The sequence below is a fragment of the Cricetulus griseus genome (genome assembly GCF_003668045.3).
Source record: "Cricetulus griseus strain 17A/GY chromosome 1 unlocalized genomic scaffold, alternate assembly CriGri-PICRH-1.0 chr1_1, whole genome shotgun sequence".
NCBI lineage: Eukaryota > Metazoa > Chordata > Mammalia > Rodentia > Cricetidae > Cricetulus > Cricetulus griseus.
In genome coordinates this window covers 207634040-207653364 of record NW_023276807.1, presented here as the reverse complement: position 1 = coordinate 207653364, position 19325 = coordinate 207634040, and the positions used below count along the sequence as shown (strand labels likewise).

At 38.3% G+C, this 19325-nt stretch overlaps 2 protein-coding genes and 1 pseudogene across 2 annotated transcripts; 1 reads left to right on the top strand and 2 right to left on the bottom strand.

Moving 5' to 3' along the window:
- Positions 1 to 5138: 5138 nt before the first annotated feature.
- LOC113832181 (olfactory receptor 7E24-like) lies at positions 5139 to 6062 on the bottom strand. The gene has a single exon (XM_027386524.2). It carries the CDS (start codon positions 5970 to 5972, stop codon positions 5139 to 5141), a length of 834 nt encoding a protein of 277 aa, XP_027242325.1. The 5' UTR covers positions 5973 to 6062.
- Positions 6063 to 10201: 4139 nt separating this feature from the next.
- On the top strand, positions 10202 to 11371 carry LOC100755776 (annotated as a pseudogene).
- A 6040-nt stretch (positions 11372 to 17411) lies between these two features.
- On the bottom strand, positions 17412 to 18329 carry LOC100756074 (olfactory receptor 18-like). The gene has a single exon (XM_027386523.2). The coding sequence runs from the start codon at positions 18243 to 18245 to the stop codon at positions 17412 to 17414; it is 834 nt and encodes a 277-aa protein (XP_027242324.1). The 5' UTR covers positions 18246 to 18329.
- Positions 18330 to 19325: the final 996 nt, after the last annotated feature.

The window sequence follows — 19325 nt, the reverse complement described above, 5'->3', positions numbered from 1 at the left end:
TTTTCTCCATCTATAGTGATTGAAAGCTTTGCTAGGTAGTAGTCAGGATGGGCATCCATGGTCTCTTAGTGTTTGTAGAACATCTATCCAGAACCTTCTGGCTTTCAGAGTTTCCATTGAGAAATCAGGTGTAATTCTGATAGGTCTGCCTTTATATGTTACTTGGCCTTTTCCTTTGCTTATCTTAATATTCTTTCTTAATTATGTATTTTGGTGTTTTGATTATTATGTGGTGAGGGGATTTTTTTTTTGGTTCACTCTGGTGTTCTATAAGCTTCTGGTACTTTCATAGGCATGTCTTTCTTTAGGCTGGGAAAGTTTTCTTCTATGATTTTGTTGAATATGTTTTCTGTACCTTTGAGCTGAATTATTCACCCTCTTCTATACCTATTATTCTTAGGTTTGATCTTTTCATGGTGTCCCATATTACCTGGATATTTTGAGTTAGAGGTTTTTTTTGGACTTAACATTTTCTTTGGTGGATGAATCTATTTCCTCTAGTTAATCTTCAACACCTGAGATTCTCTTTCATCTCTTGTATTCTTTTGGTTCTGCTTACGTCTGCAGTTCCTGATCATTTACCCAGCATTTCTATTTCCAGCATTCCCTCATCCTGTATTTTCTGTATTGTTTCTATTTCTGCTTTCAAGCTTTGAACTGTTTGAATGTTTCCTTCACTTTTTTGGTTGTTTTTATTAGCTTTCCTTGCTTTCTGGTAAGAGAATTGTTTATCTCTTGCATATTTTGGGTTGTCTTTTCCTCTATTTCTTGTATTTTTTGTTTGTTTGTTTGTTTTTTCAATTTTTAAGGGATTTTCTCATTTCCTATTTTAGGGTTTCCATTATCTTCATAAAGTTGTTTTTAAGGTCGTTCTCTTCTGTTTCATCTGCATTGGGATGTTCAGGTCTTGCTGGTGTAGAGTCCCTAGACTCTAGTGGCACCATATTTGTCTTTCTGGTTTTTTTAAGTTTTTAAAAGAAACTTTTATTTATTTTGTAGTATTGCATTACAGTAAACAAAACACAAGTAACCAAGAACAGTCTCCAAGCAGGCTCAACTTGATATGTCCTTCTAGATGCTGCAAATATATATACATTTAGGGAATTGAGATCATACAATATGTATCAAACTTTCTCCCTCATTGTGAATATTCACGAACTAAAAACTCCATGCTGCATGAGTATTTGATAACCAAGAATACACCATGTCATCTCAATCTGTCAGAAAAAAAACTGTAATCCTGTCTTTCTTGGCAACAAAAATTTCATAGGAGAAAAAAACAGCAGCAGGCTTCTAGATAGATATAATGGCAAAGATAAAATTAAAATTCAGCTCAATGCTCAGCCTACAAAGAAACACAAAGCAACATACCAACTAAGTACAGCATTCCTAACTTTATCATCAGATCTATATACTAAAATATGAAGGTGTGTTCCTGCTCAATAAATGTATTCCTGTGGAGCACTAAAGATGCACCTATCCTCAAGAACATCTTTCTCCATCTCTTATTAAAAATTTTTACTGGATGTAGTGGCCTGGGTCTATCAGAGTTTGTAGAACTTTCTACCTGTCCCTTCTGTATTTCAGAGTCTGCATTGAGAAGCCAGGTGTTATTCTAATAGGTCTGCTGCCTTCATGTTATTTGGCCTTATTCCTTGCAGCTTTAATGTTTGTTCTGTATGTTCAGTGTTTTGATTGTTAGGTGTTATGGGGAACTTCATTTCTCATTCAGTCTATTTGACATTCTGATATGCTTCTTGTATGTTAGTATGAACCTCCACTTTACATTTTGGAAAATTTGTCTTACAGTTTTGTTGAAAATATTTTCTTTGCCCTTCACCTGGGTTTCCTATTTTTCCTCTTTTCCTATTATTCCCAGATTAGGTATTTTCACAGTGTCCCAGATTTTCTTGTGTTTGGTGTCTGGCTTTTTATGTTGTGCATTTTCTTTGATTGGGGTATCCTTTTTTTTTCCTGTCTTGTCTTCAAGGTCTTAGATTCTCTCTTCCATGTCTTCTGTTCTCCTGGCGATACTTGTCTCTATAGTTCTTGTTCTAGTCCCGAAATTTTTCATTTTATTGTTTACTTCAGTTTAGGTTTTTTGTTATTGACGCTATTTCCATTTTTCAATTCTTGAACTGTTTTCTTCATTTTATTTCACTGTTTATTTCTTATATTCCATGAATGCATTAATTTGTATCTTCTTTAAACAACTCAACTGTACATAAATGCTATTTTAAGTCCTTGTCCTGTGCTTCAGCTCTATTGCTTTACTCAGGTCCTATTGTATTGCTTTGCTATGTACAAGAGAGTACATATTGTTCTGGCTGTCATTGATTATGTATTTGCACTGGTGTATAGGCATCTTGACTTGAGATGATTGTCATTTTAGATGCTGATATCTGGTCTTATCTTTGTTGGGTGAGTATTTTGTTCGTTGGTTTCAGTTTCCTTCTCTGGTTCTTAGTAGACTTGATGGTTGTGGGTTACCTGGCAGGAAAGGCATCTAAGATACTTCCATGTGAGGTCACTGGGGGTTCTGGGTAAAATGTGCTTTTAGGTATTAGGAACTGACAATAAGGAATAGGTGTGGGCCACAAAGGGGGAGTTTCCAGGGGTCCACAGGTAGAAGAAAAGCAGAGTGTGCCAAAAGGATCTGGCTACACCCTTGGGATTGTAGGCAGACAGGGAGTAGAGGCCACATCAGGTAGTGTTGTCCAGGAGTGGGAAATAGGATGGTAGATTACAACTGAAGGACAGGGGGAAGAGTGGAAATACCCACTTTACTCCTTGGCCCATGTTGCTGGTAGATTTCCAAAGAATTCTTTTGGAGCTGAAATAAAGATTTCTTTTGGGGCTGAGATAAAGAGATGTGGTCATGTGGGATGACATAAGAGATCTGCCTGTCCCATTGAAGGTAGGAGCAGAGAGACTCTTTGCTTTTTAATTTTTCATGTTTCTATGCAAACTAATTCCAGGCATTCAATGGTACAATATTAGATAGAAAATCATATTGTATAAAAGAAGTTCACAATCATGGTGAAATACATTCACTTAAAAAGAAACACTCAAAAATATTCTTCCCCATTTACGTTTGACTAAAAAGTCTTTTTGGTCAAAGAAAAGTAGGAAGCACTGGAGTTTACCCCACATGTTGTGTGAAAATGATATAGGTTCCCTCTGTTTAGAATAACAAAATTCCCAAAAGATATCCAGTGACATCATTGTCAAAATATTGAATTAAAATTAATAATCCATGATGACAAAGTCATTGTGTTCCATTATACCAAGCAGTTTTGTGTTATTGTAAAGTCATGCATTTGATAATACCATTTTTTAACCCATATCTTAAATTGTGCATATGTTATTAAAGATTCCTTTAATTATACAATTCAAAATTGGTAGGTGATATAGTAAATGTGCTTTTTATTGGAATATTTATTAAGATTTACATAGTAAATGGAACCAGTAGACACAAGTGTGTCATTATTGAATGATGTACCTTCCAGAAACATAAAATATTGAATTATTAAGAAATATTTTTGAACTTGTAAACTTTATATTTATATCTACAACTCCATCAATTCCCCATCAAACAAGTTCACATGGAATCAATCTTACATACTTCTCCCTTTATTCTGCATTCTACAGTGACTTTTTGTTGCAGCTTCGTGGACATTGTGAACACAACAACCTTGAAAATTGGGGAGGACTTCAGAAACTGAAAGGGACAAGAACATTTTGAGATCCAGCCATCTCATGGTTCATTGGTGGATTTCAACTCATGCCAGTCTTTATCCATGAACTTTAATTCTCTCACTTCAAATAACAGGCTCACTATACTGACAGCTCACACTGGAACTTAATTGGGAAAAATAATCAAGTAACATATATAATGTATATCATAAGTAAACCCAGTAACAGGTACCCCATGTATCATTTGGGAGTGATAAGTGTCATTCTTCTGCGGGCATTGTTATTAATTTACTTGATTTGTTTAAATATTCTAAAAATTAGATTATAAATATAAATCCAACGGCTCTCACCTCCCTACTTCCCATATACCCACCCTTGCTCTCTTTCAAATTCATTCCTTTTTTCTTTAACTGCTGATATGTCTCCTGCTGTCAAAATTATTTCTTTGTCTAAGGATGAGGCCCACTGACCTTCCTATTCCACAATACCATGTCTATTTACATCTTCCCTGTTCAACTCCTGTTCATGCAGCCTGGTTGACAATCCTGGTTCTCTGTAATTTCTAAAACACCATTTCATCAGAACTCCCTCCTTTAAATTGGCTCCTGTGCATAGCTTTTAGGTGTTGATTACAGGCATATTGTAAAAGGTTGTTCAACTTTCTGGGGTCTGGCTTGTATCAGTCCTATGCTACAGAGGTCATCTGTTCTGGAATGGTGTCTTTGGGGCTGTAACAGCCTTGGGTCCATCCCAGAGTGGGGTTCATGGAACTAGAGAGCCCTCCCTCTTCCCCCTATCCTCCTCCCCCTCCTCCCGGCTTTAAGGACAAGACACAGGCACATCTTGTCATCTCAGGAGGGCTCTGAGTCCATGCTGGAAACTGGAGTCTCCGGTTTATTCATGCATCCTCTTAAATAGCTTTCCAACAGTGGGGGTGACCGCAGAAGACATCTACTATCATGTATAAAGCTGATATCAAAAACTTCTTTGAACCCTAGCGGCACACCTAAACAGTCCCTAGGCACATAAACAAATGCTCAGAACAGGTGGGGACACACCCAGGGCCAAGGTCTGTTATGCAGACTAGGAGACATTCTCCACAGAGGCCAAGCCATGCAGCAGCAATTAGCCAGACATCTAAAAGACAAGGTGAGATCTGAGCTCCTAGAAATAGAGCTGAGGTTTGGACCCCAAAACTTTATAATCGATAATTTTGGGGCCCCAACATCAACAATGTGCACCAATCATCCCTAGAAAGGTTTCATCTCTACAACTTCAAAGTTTGGGGCACTTTGAAAACTACACATGTACCATGTGTGCAACATTAGTGACCACCATTTATCCTGCAGTACTGTAAAGTATCCATTAGGAACAATGTGTGAGATGCTAACTGGGATTTACATGTAATATACATACGGTGAATTTATAAAGAATGACAATAATTAGAATGCTCTGATAAGAATCTTCCTTAAGGCAGTTTTAATGTCCTTGTTCCTCAGGCTGTAGATGAAGGGATTCAACATGGGTGTGACCACAGTGTACATCACTGAGGCCACTGCATTACTTCTTGGAGAATGTGACAGAGAGGAGCTGAAGTACACCCCTAGTCCTGTTCCATAAAACAGGCAAACAATGGACAAATGAGACCCACAGGTGGAGAAGGTTTTCTGCTTCCCACTTGATGTTGACGACCGCATGATGGAGGAAACTATTTTAAAGTAAGAGAAAATGATTCCTGATATAGGAAGTAACCCAAAGAAAGCACCTATACTGTATCTGACTATGTTTCTGGTGACAGTATCAAAACAGGAAAGTTTAAGTAGTTCAGAGGGGTCACAGAAGAAGTTCGAAATTTCAAAAAAATCCTCTCTGTTAGAAATATTTAATATTGCCACATAGTGCATCAGTAAGTCTACAAGGCTAAGGAGAAAAGACCCTAGAAGTAAGACACCACAGCGACTGGGATTCATAATGACCTGGTAATACAGAGGGTGGCAGATGGCCACAAACCTGTCATACGCCATCACAGTCAGAAGCATGTCATCCATACACACAAAAATTACAAACAGTGACATCTGTGTCAGGCAGCCCACATAGGAGATGACTGAGCAGCAAGTTTGGATGTCCATAATCAACCTTGGAACAGTGGTAGAGATGAAACCAATGTCAACCATGGACAGGTTGGAGAGGAAGAAGTACATGGGTGTGTGGAGATGGGAGTCAGAGCTTACTGTCAGGATGATGAGCAGGTTTCCCAACAGGGCCAAGATATACATGGACAAGAATAGGCCAGAGAGAACAGGCCGTAGGTCTGGATCCTCTGAGAGTTGAATGAAGTAGAATTCTGGTACAGATGTTGCATTCCGTATTCTTTTATTTCTTGAACATCTTTTGGAGGAAACAAAAAAATGTTGTTAATGGTACCAACATGCATGTAGACCTTTACAATTTGCATAAAGTACAAATATTGGTTATTTGCTTAAGCTTATTGTGACATCATTAATAATTACTAAGTTGTAGCAAATGCCATATTCTAAATAGTGTTTTGTTCTTAGCTCATGTGTTACCTCTTATGAGAGCCATATTGAGTACAGTAACCCTAAATGATGAGGTCCAAATTACTGTAAATAGCTGGCCTATAGTCACAGTAAAATAAAGCAATCACTTTTAAGACAAAATGGGCATTTTGTAGAAGTGTTAATTGGAAAACTGTCAATCAAATAAAATGACAACCTGAAGCACTTTAACATAGGTCTTTTATTATAATAACATGGGGCAAGTTTATTTTTCTTAGAATATATCTAGCAGTGTGAAGTCCTAATCTCTAAATAAAATTTCTGATTCCTACTCAGAGACATATTTTCTGGTTCTAGTATCTTCTATAGGTTTCTCTTTTTTTTTTTTTGACTTAAAAAAAATTCTCCATTGTAGGGCTGGAGGTAGAATAAGTCTTTGGCAAAAACTTATTTAGATTTTTTAAACCAATTAATATATTTATCCCTTATTTCTCTTAGTCTATTTCAAATTTTTGTAAATATGTCTTAGTTAAATTCAAAATATCACAGAACATTTCTCTTCACAACTACTGAGATGTTCAGTGATGTGAAAAATAATAAAATATCAATAAATTCAGTTGAAATTTATGCTGCAAAGCAATTTGGGGAGATCATCTCCACAAAATCTAAGTAAAATATCAGGTATAAAAACATGGTTTTCCTGTACCTATGCAATGCCACTGGTTTTCTGAAGTGCAGCCAGGTTCACCCAGAGCCCTAGTTTCTGTCCCCACCTCCTCAGAGAGTAAAGTAATTCCCATGTGATTCAGGCCTGGTGCATAGTTGTCCATGTTCTTACTTCAGCTACAGAGGAAATTTCAGGTTCACTTTTGGGTCAGAGCACACTGAATTGCTTAAAATATAAAAGGTTTACAATACAGAAAGTATTAATGATGCAAGAATATTGACAATACTCTAATGGATCCTAATACCACTTTTCTGTTTTACACTATAAAATATTGGAATTATGATATTATCACATCTAAATAACATCCACTTTGCATCATGATTTTCCCACTTTACCCATGAAAGACATCCTCCTAATATGTGCCATTAAAAATAGCGGAATCTACCTAGTTACACTTCTTCCAAGATAATGTGATATGGGATGCACTCACATGTTGAATGTATTTCTATTTGTCTCCAGTGGTGAAGACAGTAGCCTTGGTTGGGAATCAAGGAACTGAGAGAACATTTATGAGTTTCATCATAACCACTTGCTCATACAAATCACAGGATAACAACCCATCTCCTTTTGCAAACCGATAACCTTTACATTGTATGTATTTATCCCAATGAAAATTCCTAAGAATACAGAACATATGACCTTATTGGGGAGTATTTCCAAAGAGCACTGGACCATAGAACTATGCAAAACTCTAAAGTGTGTCTTCACACAATGCACAAGATTAACTTTCCATTTCTTTTCATGACTTTACATTCTTTTATATCCAGATGAGGACACATACAACAATTTTTTGATAACCCAATTTAATACCACTAGATGACCCAAAAGTCCATGATACAGAATTAAACAACAAAAAATTGATCTTTCATTAATTTCTAGGTCACATTCCTGAGTGGAATAGAAATGTAAACAAAATCAAATACATGGAAGTCAGTATTTTGAGAGGAGAAAGGGTCTACTTAATGTTTAAAACATGTATTGTTCATTTCACATCTGTGGCAATGACTCTTTAGGTCCTATGAAACCAAAAAATAAAAGCTAGAAATAATAAGTTATATCAATATACAAATATTACTTAGATAAGGATGAACGTTCATAGAAAACTACTTGCTAAAACTTGTTCATATGACAATCAAGATGTCTCAGAATACCTCATAATGTGTCCTAGTTCACATAAATAGCAGAGACAAAAATTCATAACAAATGTGTCATTCTTTCATTCTGGAGTGGTTTGGTTTGGTTACTTTTTGCTTTTACTTGGTTATTTTTATACTTCAAATAATAGTAACAAACTCTCTTCCTTCCATTTCACCTCCTCAAAACAACCTATAGAACTCACCCCACTGTATTTCACATTTATAGCTTCTGTGTCCAATCATTACTTCATGCCTATATGTATATTTTCATGGACTACTGATCATAGATTTTTAAGAAGATATCCAGAGGTCTTTACAGCATGTATCCTTTTAAGCTCTCATGTTTTCAAACTACAGATAATACATGGACCTGGCCTCATTTCCTCATTAACAACTTAGTGGCTGAGCCTCAAAATGATGAAGGATACTGACAACAGCAAAGATATCCAGAAAAATAGAATGCAGCCTTTATAAATCAGTAAACCCAGGATTCAGAGAGTGAGGCCAAATGAGTACAGGTTACCTGAAATCCTTCAGGGAACATAATGAGACTGTATTTCAAAGTACAAAGAAGATGATATGGGCCAAGGAAACCAGAAAAGCCTGATGTGAATTATTGTTTCAATGTTCTCAGACTATTCCAAATACACCTCAGATATAATAACCGCAGTTCATACAGCAGAGGTGAACTCCATTACAAAGCATCCAGAACCCATAAGGGAAAAAAGAGATGGACCAATGTTTTTTTTTTCTTTTAGAATAAAGCATTATACAATGTCTGTTTGCTGAACAAATCATTTTGTGTTTTGATCAAGCAAAGTAATTCGCACAAGACTCCTTTCTTCCTGATCACTGTTTTTGTCTTTCACCTTTTATAAAGTAATAATCATGCAGAAGCTTATAATTTGGGGATTGGAAGAACTATTCAGATGAAGTAAGATACATAAAGAGCTCAGATCTTCCAACCGTGGAGTACATTAGTCACACACACAACAACAAAGCTTTCTTCAAAAGTATAGTTACTGAATTGCTCTCACCAGCATAGTACAATACTTTTCACTGATTATGAAATAACATAGTTGGGCATATTTTCTGCTCTCTTTGGTCATAGGAAAATGGAGAAAAGACACTAGAGATGGGCCAATGAGAATTGGAGGACTGCCATTGCAACTGAGAATATAAAATCCCAGCAGAGAGTCTCAAATTTTTATTACAGTTATTAGACCACCATGCTGCCCAAATTTTCATAGTTCATATGATTAGGAAGAAATAATAGTCTCTTCTTCATCCTCAGTTCCCTCAGAACTTACATGAATAAACTGTGGGCCTGTGTGGCCATGATGAAGCACTGTGAATATGACCAACAGCACCCCTTTGGCCCCCACTTGTTGACTGGTGAAGTTTCAAGCTCACTCTTGAATCCTGAAGTGAATACGATGAAGAGCTTCCTGATGCAGAACACTGTAGGAAGAGCAAACATGGCTATATAGTCCTGGATTACAGAGAACAAGCTGGGGACCTACAGGGACGGGCTAACTAATGATTCTTACATAACCTTAGAAACTCAATGCACAGAGATGGTGATTACTCATACTGGTCCACAATATTGCAATCCTTAAGGAATTCCTGGGGTTAATGGAGAAAGCAAAAGAGAGTTGAATGTTCTCAAGAGGTTAGTTGTGAGTTTTTTGTTGACCTCCAAATATTTCATTATCACTTTTGCTTCAGTTTGGGCTTTCTTTAATAATTCCTTTTTATTATTATTAAATTCTACCACATGCTTTCTTCTGTGTCTTCAGAAACCTGTTTCTTTTTGCATGGCAATCCAAAGGCCAGAAATTCACCATCTCTATTCTCAAAATTAATGCCAGAGAAATCTTTGATTCTAGAGGAATTTCACTATTGTGGTTGATCTCTGTACCTCAAAAAGTCTCTTCCAAGCTGCTGTGCACAACAGTGCCTACACCGGTATGTATAAGGTCCTAGAACTCCATGACATAATTAGACCTGCATCTGGGGATGAGGGTCGCATAGAATCTTGAACACTTCAAGGAAACTATTGCACATGCTCTAGGTAACAACAAAGTGAATATTGTGGAAACGAAAAGATTACAAACAACATTGAGATGGATGGCACTAAAAATAAATGTAAATTTGCTGCAAATGCCATACTTGAAGCTTCCCTGGCTGTCTAAAAAACTGGTGCAATGGAAAAGGGGGTGTCCCTGTACCCTAACATGGCTGACTTGGCTGGCAAACCTGAAGTTATCCTTCAAGTAGAGCTTTCCATATGATCAATGGTGGTTCCCACGCTGGCAACAAGCTGGCCCTGCAACAGTGCATGATCCTGCCTGCTTTGGCTTCCATTTCAGGGAAGCCATGCCCCTTCAACAGAGTTTTACTACAACCTGAGGAATGTCATCAAGAAGAAATGAGGGAAGGCAGCCAACAATGTGAGAGATAAGGTCAGGTTTGTGCCTAACATCCTGGAGAACAAAGAATTCTTGAAGCCCCTGAAGGCTGCAATTGAGAAAACCAGCTACACTGACCAGGGCAACATTGGCATGGACATAGCTGACTCTGAGTTATTCAGGGCTGGCAAATATTACCAGGATTTCTAGTCTCCTATGACTCCAATAGGAACATCATGCCCAACTAAATGAATGACATGTGTAAGTCCTTCATCTGGGAGGATCCAGTGATGTTCAACACAGATCCCTTTGACCAGAATGACAGGGGGACTTGGCAGAATTAACAGCTAGTTCAGTTATCCAGGTAGTTGGGGATGAGCTCATGATAACCATCCCTGCATGGATTGCCAAGGCTGTGGCAGAGAAGTCCAAAGACTGCCTAACTGCTCAAATGAACTAGAATGATCTCTGGGACCAAGTCTCCAAAGGAATGTAAGCTGGCCCAGTCCAATGTGGGGTGTCATGGAGTCCCATTGTTCTGGGAACACTGAGGATGCTTTCATAACTGACCTCTTGGTGGGGTTCTGCATGGGGTATATCAAGACTGATGCCCCTTGCTGATCTGAGCACCCTTCCAGTTACATGGCTGACTTGGCTGGCAAACCTGAAGTTATCCTTCAAGTAGAGCTTTCCATATGATCAATGGTGGTTCCCACGCTGGCAACAAGCTGGCCCTGCAACAGTGCATGATCCTGCCTGCTTTGGCTTCCATTTCAGGGAAGCCATGCCCCTTCAACAGAGTTTCAGGACCTTAGAATCAAGTGACAGATGCACGGGGATTCCAAGTTTGCCAGCAGGAACTTCAGGAATCCCCTGGACAAGTAAAGCAGGGACTGCTTAGACCCTGTCCCTGATGTCTTGGAGATGGGTCTAAGGCCAGCCCAGTGCTAAGTGCTCCCATGCCACAACTTCCTTAGATATTTAAAGCCACACCTGACCAGCTGGAGCTCTGCTTGAAATCCCAGTAAATTTTACATAGGAAGCTGCATCATGAATTTTAAATGCCCCATTATTAACATCACAGTAGACAATTGGCTATAAGTTGGGTAGGTCCAATGGAAAATAGGTAAATACAATGTAGAATGCAGTGGAACAATCTTTTTGAATACTCTGAATGTGCATTGTTTTCATTGTTTAATAAAGAGATTACTGGCCAATAGCTAGGCAGGAAAATGTTAGGCAGAACTTGAGAGAGTGGCAAAGAAGGGCAGAGTCACTTAGTCACCAGACAGATGTAGAGAGAAGCAAGATATGTTCAGTCCATGCTGAAAAAAGGTACCACCACATGGCTGAGTGTTGATAAGAAATATGAATTAATTTAAGTTGTAAGAGCTCATTAGTAAGAAGTCTAAGCCATTAGATGAACATTTATAATTTAAAAAAAAAGAAACCCCAGCTTTGTAATCATGTGATTTGTCCAAATCATTATTTCTGTCACCTCACTTCCCAGCTGAGTCAGTAGCCCTCATAACTCCAGTGTAATCTCTAGAGTTGCCAAAGGCAAGACCACACCTCAGTGGTTCTACATGCAAAGTAAAACCTCAGTGACCCCAAAATAAATTAATGAATTAATGAATAAATTTTACCTCCATACCTTGAAGTTTTCATCATTTCATTCTGCTGTTTTTGTTTTCACAGACTTCATTTGTCATATCCTCTTTACTCAGATCCTCTGTAAGATCCTTGAAGATAATTGCTATTTTTGAATTGTAAGACATTGGCAGAAAGGAATGGAGATGAGCAGGAAGGGAAGGCTGAGAAGACTGAAGGAAAGAACTAAGGGGGTGTGTCCACACCAAGAGGCAGAGTCCCCAGGGAATGTAGGTGTGGCAGAAGAAGGGGCTCTTGCAAAAAGGCTTCAGTAGGATAAATGATAAATCTGGAGAGACAAGGGTGAAAGGACAAGGAGAACCCAGGGTTCTGGACCAAAACATGGAGTTGCCATAATAGAGTTTGGTTGGGAGAAGGAGAAGCAGTTCCTGCAAAAAGGCTGCTACGGGACAAGGGTAAAGTCTGGAGAAAGCACAAAGGACATGAAGAACAGTGAGAACTGCCTGGTTGATGCCAAGACCAGTACAACCACAGGAGATGTTAAAATGTTTGTGGGAAATGATGTCCCAGAAGAAGGAATGAGGGTGGGGTAGAAGGGAAGGCTGAGGCAGTCATGAGGAAAGAGCCACTTGGATTGAAGCAAGAAGCAATCCTCAGGAAGTAGGATGAGAAGAGGGGCCCCTATAAGCAGGCTGCAGCAGGACAGTGAACTGAAAAACATGATAATGGCAGACAGGAAAGAGAGTGAAAATGCCTACCTGAGTCCCAGCCCTGTGTGATCACTGGTTGAAAGAGTTTGTAGGGATCAAGGCTGACACAAAGAATGCAGATGGACTGAAAGGGAAGGCTGAGAATTGGCAGGCAACTAAGTCTGGTCTACACCCAGAGTCAGGGTCCCTGGTGCTGTAAGTCTCTTAGAAATAATTATTTTGGTCTTTTGTTCATAAGAGTGACTGGGAGACCAGTTGACCACTCACATTCCTGTTTTCTAACTGGTATAAGTGGTGCTTGTGCCTGTAGGGGCTGCTGATGTTGCTAGGCATGGTTGGCCAAGGGGAGGATGATATGGCAGGTGTGCGTGGGTGTCAGAGTGGGTCTTGTGGGAACAGAGTCCAGTGAGTAGCAGCAATGGTAGTACAGCCAACCCACAGGACTCTCAGATGCTGGCCTACAGCTGGGGTCTGCAATGGGTTTCTACCGGAATTGGGTGTAGAGTCTGACAGGCTTGCTGGGGCTGAGATAGGAGAGGGAGATTTCTATTTCTTAAATTTGATTTCATCATGGAATGTCTTTCTCCATCTCTTATTTAAAATTTTAATTGAATGTAGTGGTCTGAGTGGCATCTGTAGTCTCTTAGAGTTTGTAGAACATTCTATCTGTCCCTTTGGGATATAAGAGTCTTCATTGAAAAGCCAGGTGTTACTCTAATAGGTCTGCAGCCTTTATGTTATTTGGGCTTTTCCCCTACAGCTTTGATATTCTTTCTTTATCTGCACTTTTGTGTTTTGATATGGGGAACTTCTTTTCTGGTTATGTCTATTTGGTGTTCTGATATGCTTCTTGCACTTTGATATAACACTTCTTTATGTTTAGAAAATGTTCTCCTATGGTTTTGTTGAAAATGTTTTCTGTGCCCTTTACCTGGGTTTCCTATTTTTCCTCTCTCTCTACTATTCCTTGATTAGGTATTTTCAGTGTCCCAGATTTCCTATGTGTTTTATTTCTGGTTTTTTCATTTAGCATTTTCTTTGCCTGGGGTATTCCTTTTTTCCTGTCTTGTCTTCAATGTCTGGCATTTCTCTTCCACCTTTTGTATTCTCTTGGTGAACCTTATCCCTGTAGTTCTTTTTCCAGTTCCTACATTTTTCATTTCACATATAAACTCAGTTTATCAATACTATTTCCACTTTCATGTCTTGAACTGTTCATTTTATTTCACTGTTTAATTTTTATATTCCATGAATGCATTAATTTGTATGATCTTTAAGCACCTCAAGAGTATATGAATGGTATTTTGAAGTCCTTGCCATGTGCTTCAGCTCTATTGCAATACTCAGGGTGTATTGTATTGCTTTGCTATGTAATAGACAGTACATATTGTTCTGTCTTTAATTAATTATGTATTTAACGGGTGTGTATAAGTATGTTATCTTAGGATGATTGTCATTTTAGATGCTGACATCTGGTCTTGTCTTTATTAGGTGAGTGTTTTGTTCCTTGGTTTCAGTTTCCTTCACTGGTTCTTAGTAGAGTCTGGTGGCTGTGGGTTGCCTGGCAGGAAATGCTTCTGAGATCCAAGTCTGGCCACTGGGGGTTCTGGGTAGAAAGTGATATTAGGTATTGGGGACTGACAATTAGCATTATGTGTGGGCTAGAAGGGGGAGTTTGCAGGGATCCACAGGTAGGAGGAAAGCAAGTTATGCCTAAAGGATCTGCCTAGACCATTGAGAATGTAGGCACACGGGAATAGAGACCACAATACGTAGTCTGGTACAGGGGTGGGGAATGGGATGGTAGATTGGAAATGAAGGACAGAGGTAAGAGTGAAGATGCCCACCTTATTCCCTCAGCTATGTAGCTGGTGAATTTCCAGGAAATGTTTTTGGAGCTTGAAGCTGAGAGGTGGTCCTGAGGGAGGCTATGAGAGTGCCTGTTCCACTGGAGGTAGGAGCAGAGAGTCTCTTTGCTGTTTAATTTCTCATGTTTCTATGCAAAGCTAATTGTTGGCATTCAATGTCACAGTATTTGAAAGAAAATCATATTATATAAAAGGAGACCAGAGTCATGGTGAAATATGACCACTTTATTTTTTAAAAACACTCAAATTCTTCCCCATTTAAGAAAAACTCTTTTAGTCAAAGAAAAGTAGGAGACTTTTAGGTTTCCCCTAACATTTTCTAAAATATAATATAGTTTCCCTCTGTTTAGAATAATTAAAGCCTCATAAGATATCAAGGGACATGATTGTCTAAGTATCAAACTGAAATTAATGGTTCATGATGACAAAGTCATTGTGTTCCATTTTCCCAAGTAGTTTTCCTATTATTGGAAAGTCATGTTTTTCAGAGTCCAAGTTTGTATTTTAACCAATATTATCTTAAATTGTGTGAATGTTATTAAAGTTTCTTTTAGTATACAATTAAAAGTTGGTAGTACATATGAAAATGTGCTTTTATTAAAAATATTTATTAAATTTACATAGTAAATGGAACCATTAAACACAAATCTGCCATGATGGAATGATGTGTCTGGTTTTTTTTTGGTTTTTTTTTTTTTTTTTTTTTTTTGGTTTTTTGAGACAGGGTTTCTCTGTGTAGCTTTGGAGCCCATCCTGGAACTCATTCTAGAGACCAGGCTGGCCTCGAACTCACAGAGATCTGCCTGCCTGTGCCTGGAATGATGTGTCTTCTAGAAACAAAAAATATTGAATTATGCCTGGCAGTGGTGGCGCATGCCTTTAATCCCAACACTCGGGAGACAGAGGCAGGTGGATATCTGTGAATTCAAGACCAGCCTGGTCTACAAGTGCTAGTTCTAGCACAGCCTCCAAAGCCACAGAAAAACCCTGTCTCAAAAAACCAAACAAAAATTTTGAATTATTAAAATATAATTTTGAATCAGTAAAGTTTATGTTTATAAATACAACTCCATCAATTTCCCTTCAAATGGGTCACATGGAATCAATCTTGTATTCTTTCCCCTTTGTTCCACATTCTACAGTGACTTGTTGCAGTTTCGTGGACACTGTGAAGACAACAACCATTGAAACTGGGGAGGACTTCAAAAACTGAAAAAGACAAGAGCATTTTGAACTCCAGCCATCTCATGTTTCATTAGTGGATTTTAATTCATGTCAATCCTTATGCATGAACTTTAATTCTCTCACTTCAAATAACAAGCTCGTTACTTTGACAGCTCACATCATGACTTAATTTGGAAAAAAATAATCAAGTAAGATTCATAAGTATATCATAAGTAAACCCATTAGCAGGTACCCCACATGTTATCTGGAGGTGATAAGTGCCACCCTTCCATGGGTATTGTTAAAATTTAATTGATTTTGCTTAGATATTTTTAAAATGAGATTATTATGTAAATCCAGGAGTTCTCACCTCCCTACTTCCCATGTACCCACCCTTGGTCTCTTTCAAATTCATTGCCTTTTTCTCTAACTGCTGAGATTTCACCTGCTCTCAAAATTCCTTTCTTAACTGGATTCCCAGAATTCAGCCTGGTGGTTAGTTGTGAATCTCTGCATCTGTTTCCCTCAATTATGGGATGAGGGTTCTATGATGATTTGGGGGTATTCACCAATCTGATTACAGGGAAGGCCAGTTCAGGCCCCCTCACCACTACTGCTGGCAGTCTTCGCTAGGATCATCCTTGTGGGTTTTGGGATATTTCCCTGACATCAGGATTCTCCCCAACTTCATAGTGGCTTTCTCCATCAAGGCATCCCTTTCAGAAATACATGAGCAAGGGAGGTCAAGATTATGATGGAGAAATCTACAGAGACAGCTGAACAATTCTCATGGAAACTCATGAACTCGGACAGACAGCTGTGGACCCTCAATGGAACCTAACTAGGCCCTTGTTGTTTGGGAGACATTTGTGTAGCTTGGTCCATCTGAGGACCCCTGGCAGTAGGTCAGGATTCCCTGGTTCGTGAATAGCTTGTTGGAGCCCATTCCCTATGAGGGTTAATCATGGTCAGCCTTAACACAGTGGGGAGGGATTGGGTCTGCTCCAACTTAAAGTGCCAAACATTGATGGCTCCGAATGGGAGCCCTTATCTGTTGGGAATGGATCTGGAGTGGGCTTGAGGAAAGGAAAGGGAAGGAGGAAAGGTGAGAGTAAGAACTTTAGTTGGAATATAAAATGAAATTTTAAAAATAAATTTTAAAAATTGATTCATCTGAAGAAATTACACAATAAAAGAATGCCATATTATAATTTATCAAATCAATGAACAATTCTTTATGGACTTAAAAATTCTTCTTTGTCTAAGGATGAGGCCTATTGAACTTTCCCCTTCCACTCTGGCATTTCTAATCATGTCTTCCTTGTGCAGGTCCTGTTCAGGCAGCCAGGAAGACAAGTCTGGGTCTCTGTCATTTCTAAAACACAGTTACAGCAGAAAGGCCCCTTGAAATTGCCTCCTTTGATAGCATTAAGCTGTTGATTACATTCATATTGTAAGGGGTTGTGAAGTATCAGTAAGTGATAATGTATTGAGACATTAAATCTTATTTAAAATTTAAATGTACATTTAATATATAGATATAAAATGTGAATGTATAAAGAATGTCAATGATCAGAATGTTCTGCTCAGAATCTTCCTTAAGGCAGTTTTGATGTCCTTGTTCCTCAGGCTGTAGATGAAGGGATTAAAAATAGGTGTGACCACAGTGTACATCACTGAGGCCACTGCATTAGTTTTTGGGGAAAGTGACAGGGAGGAACTGAAGTAAACTCCTAGTGCTGTTCCATAAAACAAACAAACAATAGACAAATGAGACCCACAGGTGGAGAAGGCTTTATGCTTCCCAGTTGATGATGATGATCTCATGATGGAGGAAACTATTTTAAAGTAAGAGAGACTGATTCCTGAAATAGGAAGTAACCCAAAGAGAGCACCTATACTGTATCTGACTATGCTACTGATGACAGTATCAAAACAGGAAAGTGTGAGAACTTCAGAAGAGCCACAGAAGAAGTTGGAAATTTCAACATAATCCTCACAGTTCGAAAATTTTAATACTACCACATAGTCCAAAAGTAATTGCACAAGGCTAAGGAGAAAACACCCTAGAACTAAGACACCACAGTGACTGGGATTCATAATAACCTGGTAATGCAGAGGGTGGCAGATGGCCACAAACCTGTCATACGCCATCACAACCAGAAGCAAGTTATCCGTACATCCAAAAATTACAAATAGTGACATCTGTGTCAGGCAGCCCACATAGGAGATGACTGAGCAGTGAGTTTGGATGTCCACAATCACCCTGGGAACAATGGTGGAGACGAGACCCATGTCAACCATGGACAGGTTGGAGAGGAAGAAGTACATGGGTGTGTGGAGATGGGAGTCAGAGCTTACTGTCAGGATGATGAGCAGGTTTCCAAACAGGGCCAAGATGTACATGGACAAGAATATGCCAAAGAGGACAGGCTGTAGGTCTGGATCCTCAGAGAGTTGAATGAAGTGGAATTCTGGTACAGATGTTATGTTCTTCGTGGTTTTATTTCTTGAACATCTTTTGGAGTAAACCAAGAGTATTGTTAACAATGATACAATAATGCATATAAGTCCTCTTTACAATGTGAGTCAAATAAGTACAAGTATATATTAGGTTCTCAAGTTTATTGTGACATCATTAATAATTACTCCATATTTTGTTCTTATCTCATGTGTTACCTCTTATGAGACCCAGGTTGAATACAGTAATCTAGAAGATGAGGCCATAGTTACTGTAAACAGCTGCCCTGTAGTCATAGTAAAGTAAAGCAAATACCTTTAAGACAGAATAAGTATTTTGTAGAAGCTTCACATTACATAAATAAAATAAAAACTTGAAGCATTTAAATATACTATTTCTTATTACAATAACATAGGACAAATTTATTTTTCTTGCAATATATCCGACAGTGTGAAATCCTAGTCTCTAAATAACAATCTATAACTCCTACCCAGAAAATTTTTTCAGGCTCCAGCATCTTCTATAGTTTTCTTTTATTCTTTGACTTAAAAAAATATTCTTGATTGAGGGGGCTTTAATTCTTTGTTAATAACTTACTTAAAATTTTAAAGCCATTTCTATATGGATCCCTTATTAATATTAGTATATTTAAATTTTTATAAATATGTCTTAGTTAAATCGACATTCTCACAGAGCATTTCTGTTCACAGCTGCTGAGTTGTCCAATGATGTGAAAAATAGGGAAATGTTAATAAATACAGTTGAAATTTTATGCTGCAAAACTAACTTGGGGAGATCAATTCCATATAATATCAGCAAAATACCTTGTATAAAAACATTATTTTCCTGTGCCTAAGCAATACCCCTGATTTTCTGAAGTGCAGCCAGCTTGACCCAGAGCCCTAGTTTCAGTCCCCTCCTCCTCAGACAGTAAAGTGATTCCCATATGAGTCAGGCCTGGTGCATACATGTCCATGTTCTTACTTCAGCTACAGAGTAAATGTCAGGTCCACTTTTAGGTCAGA